General features: G+C 41.4%; 1 protein-coding gene and 1 long non-coding RNA gene across 2 annotated transcripts; one reads left to right on the top strand and one right to left on the bottom strand.

Annotated features, from left to right (window-relative positions):
* Positions 1-9792: 9792 nt before the first annotated feature.
* fgf21 (fibroblast growth factor 21) lies at positions 9793-12642 on the top strand. The gene is made up of 4 exons (XM_063216206.1): positions 9793-9973; positions 10464-10541; positions 11819-11922; positions 12291-12642. The coding sequence occupies exons 1-4, from the start codon at positions 9838-9840 to the stop codon at positions 12591-12593; spliced, it is 621 nt and encodes a 206-aa protein (XP_063072276.1). The 5' UTR covers positions 9793-9837; the 3' UTR covers positions 12594-12642.
* Positions 11813-13400, bottom strand: LOC134462943 (uncharacterized). The gene is made up of 3 exons (XR_010037604.1): positions 13317-13400; positions 12296-12432; positions 11813-11909 (listed from the first exon to the last, which is right to left on the bottom strand). It is a non-coding gene; the product is annotated as an uncharacterized LOC134462943 (long non-coding RNA).
* Between the last annotated feature and the right edge of the window lie 1748 nt (positions 13401-15148).

Here is a 15148-nt window from a genome sequence, read left to right as displayed (position 1 = left end):
ACGAGGAGGGCAACACAGTAGCAACATGTTAAACAATTCATGTGAATTGTTGACAAATGCACCACATACACTGTAAATGTTACTCGTTTCTGCCGTAGCCTATCACACCCCTTTTCTTCCTCCATTGCCCTGCACTTCGTTTTATTGCCTCTATAACAGTGGCTTCCTAATGGCACTTTTCCATGAGGTCTTATCTAATCATAATGACAGGCTGACTGGTGGAAATTTCTCCCTTGTCTGCTGTATAGCAACAACAGCGACAGCAGCACAACAGTAGCTGGGGGCTAGGTGCAAAAAAATTAGACTAGACATCTTCCTTCAGGGCTGGACTGGCCATCTGACATAGCGGGCATTTCCCGGTGGGCCCGCACCCTCGTGGGCCCCTATTTTCAGAAAGATTTTTTTTTTTTCATTTTTGAAAATAGGGGCCCAGGAGGGGACTGTGAGTCAGTTCTGTGGCACTAATTATGAGGGCCCCCTTTAAGTCAAAAGTGCCCGGGCCCTATTTCTCCCTCCGTCCAGCCCTGTCTTCCTTCCTCACTTCAACGCACAATGAGAGCTTGCCTCATATCACATCAAAACCCATATTTGGCACATTGTAATTGTGCAGGCTCTGTAAAGCAACAATGGTTACTACATCTGTTTGTGGATACAGATAGGCTATGTATGTAGTTTGAAGAGCAGTGTTGGGTTGTTGCTCTGGTGAAGGTAAACAGTGAAATGTACAGTGTTAATTCAACACTGTTCTGAGCTTATCTGGTCCCGCTCAATTTAGTGTTAAATTCAACTCTTTGAGTTTTGAATGAACACTTACAGAGTTGTATTTAGCTCTATTTTAGAGCAGATATGGCCTCGCAGTGTTAATTTAACACTCAACGCGTGAACATTTAACACAAAAATCGAGTGGGATGATATGTACTCAGAGTAGTGTTAAATTTCCACTCTAATATTTACTGCTGTTAATGTGATTCTACAGTAAAGTAATGTCAGTAAAGTAAACAGATGTGTTCCCTTATCAGTCCCCCTCTCTGCGTTTATTACTAAGGAAGGGCCTGGTGACTTGCTGTCATTGCCCTGCAGAGATGTAATACAGATTTGAATTCTCTATACACTGAATAACTGAATTGCAGTTACTCTGTAGTTCAGTCAAAACAAAGCATTGTTTATAGTGTTATTATGTATGTACGTATCTAAAAGGATGAATTCTAATTTATTTGTTGTCTGGTATGCTTGGTGTTATAGTTGTTTTACTTCATATGCACAGCGGTTAGCTCTTCGTTTTTGACTGATGTATGAAATTATTTTTGTTGTTTCTTCTATTTTGTTTTACTTGTATGTATTTAGTTATTTACAACTGTATGAATATGCTCATTTGTCCTCTATTTGCCTTTCAGTTCAAGTGGAAAACTAGAGACTGCCACCCCGCAAACGAACCCTAGCCCTCTCCCTGTACAAAAGTTCAATCTACAGACCCAATTCATGTTCATGTGAATACAATAAAATATTAGAGCTTTGTTTGAACTTACAACATGACCATTTTATTTTAGGGTAACATTTCTATTCCATATTTCTGACAGTATTGGTCCAGGTAGAGAAATTCTGAGGCACTCAAGGTTACCATTTTCATTTTTTATTTGGCTACAATTCCTTTCTGTCGGTATGTACTGTAACATTTGTGCGGGTGCCGCACAATGTTTTATTTTCTGGCAATTGGTGACTTCTCTACGTATGTATTAGTGTTGCACCGATACCATTTTTTGGCCCCGATACCGATATCCAATACCTGTCTGTGCAGTATCGGCCGATACCGATACCACCCTATTTGAAATGCATATATATGAAGGATGTAAAATCATTGCATGGCTTTGTCAGGCTGCTGCCCACCTTTGTGAAACAGGAAAAAGACTAATACAAAATGAATCCAGCAGAACTTTTTATACTTTTTATATACCTATAGGAAATAACTAAGTTCAAGGCTGCGTTCAAGAGTGATACAACCATCTGTAAATGGTATCGGTGCCCTATTTGTTGGTACTCGCTGATACCGATACCACCATTTTAGTGCTGATCCGGGCCGTACCGATACTGTTATCGGTATCGGTGCGACACTAGTATGTATGGAGTAAGTTTTGTTTATTTCAATATGTTGAACGCACAGGGGAGTGTGCTTTGGAGGGATGCCATTTTGGATGCCCATGGATACCTATATGTCACTCACATCTAGGAGTGTAAATAATAATCGAAATGTATTGATACATCGATCCTATACGGCCGACGATTTAACGGAGTCATATCGTATCGTGGGGCATTCTTAAGTATCGAAAATAATCGAATCACTGGCCCCATGTCCAATGCCCTTGCTTCATAACATAATAGAAGTGGAAAAGTAATTGGAAAACAGTCGAATTTAATCATATTGTATCGTACTGTGGAGCATTCTCAAGTAGCCTATCGAAAGTAATCGAATTGCATGGCCTCAAATAATAAGATATGGATATTGAATCATATCGTTATGGAGGTTGTGATTTACACCCCTGTCACATACTCGCACACGTTACAGTAATGGTTAGAGGGGCCCCCATTACACCACTGATCACTGGAAGACAGACATGCGGAGACATCCACCCATTTAATCCGCTCACATGGGTGGGGACGGGAGAGGGGGCCGGGAGAGACGCAGGGCAGGGGGGTGGGCAAGCTAGAGGAGGATGGCAGATGGTCAGAAAGACGTCAGTCTCTCTTGCTCTTCCCAGACAGCACAGGGGCATCGTGGATAATTGCAAGGGCCACTGACGTTAGTGTAGGCACCCAGGACGTCAGAGAAGAGGCAAGCAACGAGAAAGTGGAATAAAGCAGTATTAGGAAGAGAGAGAAGAGGTTAGGACTGGCGTAGGAACAGGCTGAAGAAGTAGGGTAATCTTGTGGTATGAGTACGTAAGGTAATGGTGCTGCTAGGGCTAGGCAATATGACGATATATATCGTTATCGTGATATAAAAGTGTATTTCGTGACCTTTTTACTATATCGTTTATATCGTGATAGTAATTTTATCAATTTATACAATAGAATATCATTTAATTACATTTCATGTTGTCACAATACACACTATAAGTTAATGTAACTGTAAAAATAAGAATTAAAGGATCCATTTTGAAGAAAGGTTGTTTTGCGACATGAAAAAATAAAGAGCAAATAAAGAGAATAACTGAAAACGTATGTAATTGTGCTATATCGTGATATATATCGTTATTGTGATATAAAGTAATCCATATTGTGATATTGTTTTTTTCCATATCGCCCAGCCCTAGTGCTGCTATGTTTTTTTTCTTTAATGTACTAGGCTTCAGAAAGACTGATTTAAAATTCATTGACATTCAATTCTAGATTACAAATGATTTTAAATTCTCCACTTAACACTTAAAATGAAGATCTTAGTATTAAAACTTGAACTGCACAACTGTGTGTGTGTGTGTGTGTGTGTGTGTGTGTGTGTGTGTGTGTGTGTGTGTGTGTGTGTGTGTGTGTGTGTGTGTGTGTGTGTGTGTGTGTGTGTGTGTGCCTGTGTGTGTCTATGTCTGTGTGCACATGCACAGAAATTCCAACTGATTCATTTCAATGTGTGAAATGCATCAACAATTTAAAAACAAAAGCAGAGTCTTGCTATTTACGCACAATACTAATTGTGAATAAACATTATAATTTGTACAATCAGCATAGATATCCACAGTGTTACGTCTACGGTCTGAGTGATGCAACCCAGTGCAGTGAAAATGTCAAGAGTCACGACAGATGTTAAGCTTCACTGAGAACCCACTATGCCCCCCAGAGGACACAGATGGTAATTACAACTCAAAAGTGCTCCTTGTATAGTCTGAGTAGGGATTCAGCCTAAATAAAGTCCCCAACACTACTTGTCTTCTCTGATGAATTTATTATTATTATTATTATTAATAATAATAATAACAATCATCATAATACCTTTGTTTTATATAGCGCCTTTCAAAACACTGAAGGTCGCTTTACATAATATCAGTGTAAGTGTGTGTAAGTATGTAGGTGCGTGCTGACGGACACGAGATGGGTTTTAAGGTGTTGTTTAAAGATGGCCAGTGAACGGGGCATTTTGAATGTGGTCGGGTAGGTTACCGTATTCCAAAGGAGTGGGGCAGCTACAAGACTGGCTCTGTCTGGCCCTCGGAAGAGGACCTCAGCGACCTTGAGGGGTTATAGGAGGAGGTCTGCAAGGCAGTGGGGTGCCAGACCATTGAGGGACTTGAAGGTGAGGAGGAAGACTTTGTAGATGAAAACAAGATAATAATAAAAAAGAGTGCAACGTCTGATTGCATTGCCTGATGAAGACCTGGAGGTCGAAACGTTGCACTCTTGTTATTTATTCAACTGAGAAGACAAGCAGTGTTGTGGATGTGCTCACATCTATTCCTTTGAACATTGCTCCTTGTAAAGTTTGCCTCTGGAGTGAAGAGTTGGCGTAACTTCTGAATCTGAGTAGCTTGAAAATGGGCAGTACTGTTCAATAGGGTTGCTCCCTCTGTCTGAATAAGGTTTAGACCTCAACAGTCTTCTGTTGAACAGAGACTGTGTTTGCAGAGAATCTGAAGAAGACTGTTGAGGTCGAAACGTTATCCTGCCATGAAAAAATAAAATACAAAAAAAGGATTCTAAGTGGCGGACTTCTCACTCTGAAAACTAGAGTTGGCCTTCGTCCTGCACCTTTCCCTGGGATGTGCACAATCCTCTTCTTCAACTGATTGCCCCCTCTGTCTGACAAAAAACCCTGGACATTTAGAAAACACCATTCACCCTTTCTCACAATTCACCCTTTCTCTTGTTAGCAATGTCACTCTACATTTTCTCTCTTCATTCATTTGTCCAAGGAAAATTTCTTTTTTTCCAGCTGGACACACCATTAAAAAACGACACAATCAGGTTAAACCAGGATAGGTGGCATCACTAATGCTCAACTAAATAAAAACATTTTAAACAGTCATTCAATTGCCCTCCTTCAATGGCACAGTCCCATTGTGGATGCATACATATAGCCTGATGACGCCATCCTATATACGTCACCCAAAGATTTTCGTCTGGCGAAAGCCTCCAGCTCGGTTCTCTCAGCGTTTAGCCAATCAGCAAACAGTTAAGGGTGTGGTGACGCAGAACTCACCCGCGAAGTCTGTGATTGGTTAGGGTAACTATATTCACACTTTTGTTTTGTTATTTGTATGCTTTTGTGATGCTATTTGCATTCAGAACTCCAATGAATTTAAATGGCAGAGTAAGATCAGACCCTCTCCCATCCTCCATGGAGACGGATTCCTCTTGGCTTTTGCCAGACTGTTTGACCGAGTCAACAGTCGGCTTTTCGCCCAGGCTAGCATACGTGTACATAGGCCTATCCATTCAATTATTTTGATACAATCACCTGCTCTCTCTCAGAAAGGCTTGGCCGATGCAATTCATCGACAATCACCAAATATCACCTTATACATGTCAACCTTTTTGTCTCAGCAGTTGCTACCAAAGAACGTAGAATGGATAAGACCTATCACTAGCTGGAAAATGCATTGGCCACGGACGGTGTAGTAGGGCTGGCGTAGCCTGAGTCTACGGTGCGCATGGGCAGTGTGTGTCCTATGACCTGATCCACACTCCAACCCTGGCGGTAGTGGCATTGCACTTTACCATGCCGCCAGTACTGACCGTAGAAGAAGAAAGTGACTCCCCTCACGGCCATGCCGTACTACGCTCTGATAACCTACTGTAAGTACAGCATTTTTGGAACATTCAAAGGCATCTAAATACAAATCAATCGTATGCAGAAAAAATTAGGCTCCCAGTTTTTTTGTAATTCTTTGTTAAAAATGTGTGTATTTTTCATAGGGTAGGCAAATAATGGTATAGATTGGCTAAAATGTTAAACTTTTAATTATCACCATAAAACTTTAATATTTTCTTACTTGCATTAAGGCAACACTTTTTGTATTAAAAGTTGTCTGAAATGTATTAGTTATCATATGCAAATTAGGTCTTTTCTTTGGGAATATGCAAATTAGGTATATAATCCAAAACCGATGAAGATAATGTGAAATTTAAAAACTAATTGATAATTTTGTTTAGCAAAGGTATCTATAAGGTTTGTCGTCATTTAGTCAATCTAAACATTCATTTTCATGTTTAACCTTTCATGGGCGGGTCAAGAATCAGCAAAAAATGACACTTTGGATTTTCCATTGTGATGTGGGTGATCAAGCAAAGTATGTCAGGGAAAACATCTATTTTTCCATAAAGCCAAATATTTGGACTACACACATACTGTATGTCTGTCATGGAATTCAAATATTCCTAGGTTAGCTGCCACTAAATACGACAGAAAGAGACGATGAAGGCGGGGACAAAGGCAACTTTGGAGACCTAACTTGAGCACTTTAGTACTGTACATGCAGCTACTGCTAACTTGACCATGTACAGCCCAAATCAATGTGGTTGAGTGCTAGACCATAATTATGGGGACAATTCCATTAACCCTTTTAAAGGTTGGTCATCTTGACAGTCAGCCATCTTGAAAGAATTGGCCTCCCAAATATAATCAGTTCATATAGTATACCTATTACAGAGTGGTAGCAGACAAGATTTGGTGAAAATCCTTCCATCTGTTTATGTTATTGTGCGAACAAAAAAGTCAGCCATCTTGAAAGTCAGCCATCTTGAAAGTGTTATGCAGTGTACAGACCAAGAGCGAACGGAGCGACGGAAGTCATTATTTCTCTACGGAGGGCACGCGACCAGCGCTACCAAAGCGAATTCGCCAGCGAAGCGTCTTGAGCGACTAGAGCGAATTTTGACGATTAAACCCGAGCTAATCATAGGCGAATTCGCTCTGACGCTGTTCTACCAAAACCAATATGAACGTTCATATTTCCGAATGTTCCAGGCTGTCAAGCCAGAGCCGTTTTGTGATCAGCTGAATCAAACATGTCAATGCTGCCTCTGGAGCGAACACAGCGAATTCAAGGTGAAACTTCTTCTGCTACCCACGCTACCAGGCAGCGTAGTTCGCTCTTGGTCTGGACACAGCATTAGCCTCTAAAATATAATCAGTTAATTTACCTATTATAGTGTTAGCACGTACCGTTGGACTTTGTGTCAAATCGTCTACTCAGTCCAATGTTATAGCCCAAACAAAAAGTCGGCCATCTTTAAAGTCGGCCATCTTGAAAGAGTTGACCTCCAAAATTTAATCAGTTCATATATGTGTTCAAGAGTGTTAGAGCACAAGATTTGTGGCAAATCCATCAATCCGTTCTAAAGTTATCGCATGAACTCAAAATATAGCGGCGGACATTTTTGATTTGCTGTTTACGGCTAAACCATAACGTTTCGCAACCTGCAAACGGCAAAAATGGATTCAGGACCCCAAAATCATATAGAAACAACTCTTGAATTGCTTTTCCTCAAAAATGCCTACACCTTCTTATTTAAAGCTCTTTTAGAATTTTGAGACCTGACTATTTCTACTGAAAGTAAAGCAAATGTTTCATCAGTCATGATGAGGCAAAACAAGTAGTCAGATACTGAGCAACATTTTATTGGCTGCATGTTTTCTGTATCAGTCTTGCAGTTTTCAGTGCTTTGAAGTGCTTTTATTTAATTTAACATTCATTTGCTCCTGAAATATCCACAGAAGTAATTGAAACTTCAAAAATTTGCCACATCGATTCTGGAACTTGCCGCATTGAATTGAATTGTCCATGCCCCGCATTGGATTGCATTGCCGAATCGATTATTGTTGACACCACTAGTAAGTACCCCTCCTATCTCTACTATTCTTGGTGGCTACCCTGTCAACCAACGCTGGGAAGAAGTCTTTCCTTTTTTGTGAATCAATTGTGTTGGTGCATACTCTAAATTTTCCAGCACTGACACATTGTAATAGCTGTTGAAGAGTCTTACACAGAGTCTTTAGTAATACATTACGTATTGGGCATTGCCATTCTGGTAATAGCTCTCAGTTAAAATATTGTTTTTCTTTCCGGGAAACACTTTTTAACTGAGTGTTTAACGATAGTATTGCATGTTGACACTTTGCCTCATTCCATTCATTGTGTTCTGGCATATCATCTTAATAAACCCAATGTCTCGCCATAATATCAACAAGACATAAAAATTTGTCAGAGGCATTAGTAAATAGTTTCACTAATGTTAAGTGGTCATTCCCTTTTGTCTGAAACTCCTGAGCTATAGTCTTACCTATTTTTTATATATGTAAAGGCTTTTTGTCAGGACAGTGGGAGGACAGGAAAGAGGAGTGGGGAGAGGATCGGCAAATGACCCGGGCCGGAAACGAACCCGGGTTGCCAGCGTAGTAACCCAGTGCTCTAGGCCACGGCAGGGCCTAATCTTTCATATTTACCATCAGCATTGGCTTTCAAGTGTCCAATATCAGAGACAGCAGTGATAAAGAAACAGCTGGCTTAGCCAGAAAGGCATGTTAGGAATAACAAATGTTTTCATGCGTCAAGTGATCTATTACAATTTCAACAAAGAGCTCAAAATCTTTCTATAAAACAGTGGTGGTCAGAAAGTACTAACTGTCAAGTCAAGTCAAGTCAAGTGTACTTTATTGTCAAAAATCGATGTAACTGGCCGGATGATGGTTGACCAGTAGGGCCTAGGCCTTTAACATGCACTCATCTCTCTTGTTTGACATCAAATCACCAAACTTCACTCCAGGATTCATTGTAGAAAAAAACAAAACTCTTTTGAACACAATCAATTGCATTTGCTAAAGAATCATACAGTACGCTTCTAAATAAAAGTAAAATGAGGCTCTCCTTAGTCTTTGGATTCAGCCCAGCATCCGTCATGGGGCGCTTAACCGGAAACCCAGCACAAGGGTAAAACAAATGTCATAAAACAAGTCAGTTTTCGGGCAGGACAAAGATAAACTAGCCTACTATTTTATGAGTTCTTTGTCATCATAAAGCACCAGTCTGTTTAGTTAAGGCAATACGCAGCAACCAATCTGCACACACCTCTGTCTCATCAATTGTTTACATCTGGAGAAGAGGCCTTTCCTATAAACGTGCCGCCCCCTGCCCTGCCAACCACAACAATAACAAGGTTCAGCGTGATGACATCCGTCCTGTGACATATACATAGAAGGAATGTTGCTGTGTCAGAGCTGCGACATCGTGGAAAAGACACCCCCGTCACTAGATTTTTTTTACGAGAAAGGTGTGGAATTTACTACGGCAGCTGATGTCCAAGCAAATCCACTGCAACCAGTGTTGCCACATTGGGCTGTTTCCCGCCCAATTGGGCTGCTTAGGATGGCCGTGTGTGGGAACAAATGGCATTTAGCAGAAAAACCAGCCCAATTTTTGACATAGAAATCAATGGAATTGGGCGGGATTTTGTGCTTCTAGGCGGTTTTTGAGCATTTTTTTGGGCTGGAAATCTGGCAACCCTGACTGCAACCGTCATCATGCTTCAGCCATGTGCATAGGCTCCTCAAGTGCACTGTTTGGTGGACTTGTCATTTTCAGAATTTCACAAGAACTCCTTTGCTTATCTCATTTCCTTTTGTGTCTTCCCATTGAGTCACAGAGGCTCATCCAACTTCTTATATAAGTCTCCAAAAACCCCTCCGCACCAATGTATTCTAAAACGGCTTGGTCTACACCGACCACACCACAGCACTTAGGAAAAGTTTATTAGTCTTCAGCATCTAGGCCTACTACACACATTACAAACCGCTCAGCTTATACTGTTTTCTTCTTCTTCTTTTTTCTTGGTGTGTCTCCTTCAGCTTCCTCTTCCATGTCTCTGCATCCTTCAGTTCATCTCCTCATCCTTCCTATCCTCCTGCCATCGCTGTCTCTCTGCTTCTATGTGCCAAGCTCAGATGTGCTTTCGTCCTTCAGTGATCAGGTGCGATATCGTCATCTCTACACAGGTAAGAGACGTTTCTTACGTATAGTTTTATATTTGGTTCTTGGTTTTTTTCTTGTCCTTGTCAAATACATTCATATGATGTGTGGACTGCACAGCTGAGGACAGGAACTGTAGTCTCCATTACACGTAAAAGTACATGTCAGAAAATGTATTTTGCTTTTTTTTTAAAAATTGTCACCAAGTACAGTCTAAAAGTACATGTCAGAAAATGTATTTTGCTTTTTTTAAAAATTATCACCACTTTTCAACATACTTTGTACTTCAATGCAAATTTTGAAAGATCATTTGGGTTCAGTAGAGCAAAGTGGGGTGAGGTTGCTGTATAGACAAGTAAACCTTACGCATCAACTTTTGTGTTAGATTAGCATGTGTTGGGTTTTGCGATTGCAATCCGACTGCTGTACAGTATATTGACCTGTGCGAATGATCCTGTTATGTGTCTTCTCCATGTCTATTGAGAATGACCTGTGCTGTATCTTCTCCATGTCTAGAGAGTAAAAAGCAGGCGCTCTTCCTGGAGCTCAAGGCAGATGGATCTGTTGGTGGATCCCCGACAATGTCTCAATACAGTAAGTTAAAAAAAAACATCATCAGTGATGCCTTTCTTTGCATGCAATCTTGTGTCAATGCTATGAATTTGCCTATAGTATAGAATGCCTAATGGAGACATTGATAATGGATTAGGTCCGAAACGTCTGTTGCTCCAGTTAACCTCTGACTTCAATACCTCTGGCTACAATATACATTTTTCACACAAGCCTTGTGTGCGCCTCCTTTTTTCATTATCTCAAGTGATTACTAGGCGCAGACACCGACCTTTGTTGTTTTTTGTCATTCAATGCTATTTTAAAGAAACATTGGAGCAGTGTGCAGACATTAATTTTTATTTTCATTTAAGATATGGACAAATCTATGAAGGAGCTATCAAAATAATTTGGTAGTTGGTAGCTGGATTGATTTGCTGCAGCTGTGGTTTTCGAAAAACAATGGCATGGAATAGTATGCGGTCTGTTAATCATTGATTGGGATGCCCCAACTTTTATGGTTACCTTATAAACACAGAGATTACAAATTCGTAGGTCTAAGAGAGATATCCGCCTCACCTTCCAGTTAGAAAAGACAATCTCATTGTTAAAAGAGATAAGAGGCTCATAGATAGGTGTTCATGGTGATCATTTGATATCATGATTTTACAGCTAAGATAAGAGGCTTGCTTCGTGATAAGTGACTGTCCTTCTTCCAGTAAAAGATTGCACAGACTCTATTTTAATTACTGCACGTCTTTTCCCAGTTATAGCCCACACCATGTTTACTAAAATGCATATGTAGTACTTGAAGCACTCGGAGACCGCAGACCTCCGCCAAGGAAGCTGCTTGATACATTTGACTATGTTATACCCTAAGTCTTTCTGCCTTGTTTTTGTGGTGTTCCCACAATTCAATTTCTGGTCACTAGAAGGCGTCTAGATAGTGAAGAATCTTTTGAAAAGTCCTGGTTCCGGTTTGTGATCTGGATCACCACCAGAATTTAATCACTTGTTCATTGGGTCATTACAAACAGCCCCACAAAGTTTCGTCCTAATCAGTTTATTAGTTTTTGAGCTATCTTGCTGACAGAATCTTTAAAAAAGTCCTGGTTCCTGGTTCCTAGTTCCGTCGAATTCCGTTGATTAGTTTTTGAGTTATGCTGCTGACAAACAGACAGACAGACAAACAAACAGACAGACAGACAGACAAACCAACGCAACCGAAAACATTACCTCCTTAGCGGAGGTAATAATAATTAGCTCAATGTAAGGATGGGGATGTGAATACTTACATGTTTTTGTTGGTCCCTGTCCTATAGCTTCTCTGGAGCTGCGGTCCATAAAGGCAGGGCATGCCGTCATCAAGGGCCTGGCGTCATCGCGGTTCCTCTGTGTCGACCGAAATGGACACTTCAGGGGAGAGGTGATTTTTTTTTATTGTGTTGTATATCACATGCCAAACAATATTTCTGCACTTTACAACAAGAGGATTGTGTGTGTGTGTGTGTGTGTGTGTGTGTGTGTGTGTGTGTGTGTGTGTGTGTGTGTGTGTGTGTGTGTGTGTGTGTGTGTGTGTGTGTGTGTGTGTGTGTGTGGATATGCATGTGTATACAATCTTTCGTGGCTGAAAGATACCATGCACCCACACCCAGGATTCCTGATAAACTTCTATCATACCATGATCAATTACACCTTCATATGACTAGTTGTATTCTCCGTCTGTACACAAGATACTAAATATAGTCTACAATACCCTTTGGGATTATAATTAATTAATTCTTCTTTCCACAGCATACCTATCAGGAAACTGACTGCAATCTCCAGGAGCTCTTACTGGCTGATGGATACTCCCTTTTCCTGTCCCCTCGCGACGGACGCCCCCTGTCCCTCGGGCGCAGAGGTGGACACACCTTGTCTAAGTTCCTTCCGTTGGCTGGTGACCGGTTGAGCAATGGACAGACACACAACAAGGATCCACAGGAGACAATGAACGCAGGGCAATACAGCACAAATGTGGACTCTGATGATCCATTGGGAATGGCACAGTCCCATTCCAGGTACGCCAACAGTCCGAGTTTGGACTTGGAGAGATGAGAATTCACTGCATTGACTGACTTTTGAGACAAACTATTGTAATAATCATCTTGGGAGACAGGTGCGGCCTACACAGCATATCTCTATAAGTGGATGACTGAACAGCAGCCAGAAAGTGTCAACGTTTTATATATTATTTTATTTAATTTAAATATTATCTATGTATTTTTATACATTTAATAAATATGTTATTTATTGAAATTTCTTGCAACTGGCTTCGGTGTCACATTGTGTATCTAGCTTTACTTTTATGATGTTCAATTTTGAATAGGAAAAGAGAACCCAACAAATTGTGTTTCTCTAATGAGAAATGTAAAACATATACCTATTGAGACAACTGTTCAGCTTTCGGGCGGGCGTCAAAAAATTGAATATTTATTATTCCTTAATTAGGACTGGTAACAAAAATATTTTCATTTTCAGTAAGGCATAGCGCTTTTATTATTTCTATTCAGAGGTAGTGCGGAATGAAATTAAATGCTGCGTAAATATTCTTGTCAATGTGCAAGACCTGAGGTGAATTTCAAATTTAAGTGGAATGAAAGGTCAGGCCTACCTTTGCTAAGTTAGCAAATTAGTTGCAAGACAGACATCTTACACACCTGGCCAACAGACTTGGATAAAAAACAACCAATATCTCCGGTATATGCTTCCAGTGTATTAACATTAATCAAAACAAACCAAGACAGCATTTGTGTTAAGTGGATCAGCGCGTAGGCCTACCTCTCCAACTCAGAGTAGTAGGCTCCCAAATGCAGGCTAGTCCACTCGCACGCTAAAATAATTTTGGCCGATGGCGGGTGGGGCTTAGCCTCGCGACGCCATCCTCTGTACTCCACCCAAAGATTTTGGCTCTGCACAATAGGCGCATACGACTTTGTTGCGAGCGTCGATGTTGCAAAAGGCACGTCAGCGAGAACTTGTTGTCACGATGTGGGTGTTATTAAATACAGCGCATCTAAAGTCTGCCACAAATATGAACGAGACGATGAGCTCGCACCAGTTTGCTCTACTAACACACCACGTGTGAGGAGTGGGGGGACAGGCAATGAGGAGGAGCTGAAGTGGGGACCTGCGCAAACTTGTGTAGAGGTGTGAGACAAGACCCATATACACACGTGAGTGAGTTGTTGACCAACCAGTTCATGGGCGCGTGACCTCGGAGGCAGTCCGCCGACGAGCGTTGAAGGGGATAAGCAACTGCAGAGGTTGCAAGATCTGACTAGAGTCGCATACATCCCGCGATAATTTGACACCATGTGACATGTCACCTCGTCAACGCAACGTCGACGAAATTTCGAAGTTTGACAGGAAATCTAACCGTCATGCAGCATTTTGATCCAGGGTGCATTGCTGTCTTCATGCGCATGCATGCGTTGATGCGAAATCGAATGCACTTACTAAGCCCATACGACTTTGTTGCTGACGACCAACGTTGACGGAACCATGTGAGCGAGAACTTGTTGTCACGATGTGGGTGTTATTAAATACAGCGCATTTGCAGTCGGCCACAAATATGAACGAGACGATGAGCTCGCACCGGTTTGCTCTACTAACACACCACGTGTGAGGAGTGGGGGGACAGGCAGTGAGGAGGAGCTGAAGTGGGGACCTGCGCAAACTTGTGTAGAGGTGTGAGACAAGACCCATATACACACGTGAGTGAGTTGTTGACCAACCAGTTAATGGGCGCGTGACCTCGGAGGCAGTCCGCCGACGAGCGTTGAAGGGGATAAGCAACTGCAGAGGTTGCAAGATCTGACTGCAGCCGCATTCATCCCGCGATAGTTTTACACCATGTGACATGTCACCTCGTCAACGCAACGTCGACGAAATTTCGAAGTTTGACAGGAAATCTAACCGTCATGCAGCATTTTCCATCCAGGGTGCATTGCTGTCTAAATGCGCATACATGCGTTGACACATCTCGAATGCACCTATTGTCTGGCAAAAGCCTCGAGCTCGGTTCTCTCAGTGTTAAGCCAATCAGCAAACAGTTGAGAGTGATGACGCGGAACTCACCCACGAGCTTCGTTACTGATTGGTTAAGGTAACTAAATTCACACTTTCACTTTGTTATTTGTTTGCTTTTGCGACGCTATATCGTAACAGGCATGCTAGTAAAGCACAATATGGGTTTTAATTTGAGTTTGGAACTCCAATTAATTTAAATGATAGAGTAAGATCAGACCATCTACCACCCTCCACGGAGACGGATTCCTCATGGCTTTTGCCAGAGTGATTGACGGAGTCAACAGTCGGCTTTTCGCCCAGGCTAGGTGGGGCTAGTTTACCAGCAAACTAATGGATATGTGAGCTGAAAGCAATTACGGTAATTGGTTGGATGTAACCAACAGCCACATTCGGAGAAAAGGGAGATAGCAGAACAGTGAAAATCTTTTTTTTTTAGGGTAGGCCTACTTTCACACTTAAAGTTGTGGGTCAGTAAAATTGGGGTCAGTAACTTCCACTCGCTTTGGAGTTATATTCCATCAGGCCTTTGATTTCAAGAATTGTGGGTTTGTCTTCTTTGGTTTCAGCCCTTATGGTAATAT

This window comes from Engraulis encrasicolus, chromosome 2 (genome assembly GCF_034702125.1).
Source record: "Engraulis encrasicolus isolate BLACKSEA-1 chromosome 2, IST_EnEncr_1.0, whole genome shotgun sequence".
Classification (NCBI taxonomy): Eukaryota; Metazoa; Chordata; class Actinopteri; order Clupeiformes; family Engraulidae; genus Engraulis; species Engraulis encrasicolus.
Note: the sequence above shows the minus strand (reverse complement) of the source record. Positions and strands in the feature narration are given on the sequence as shown.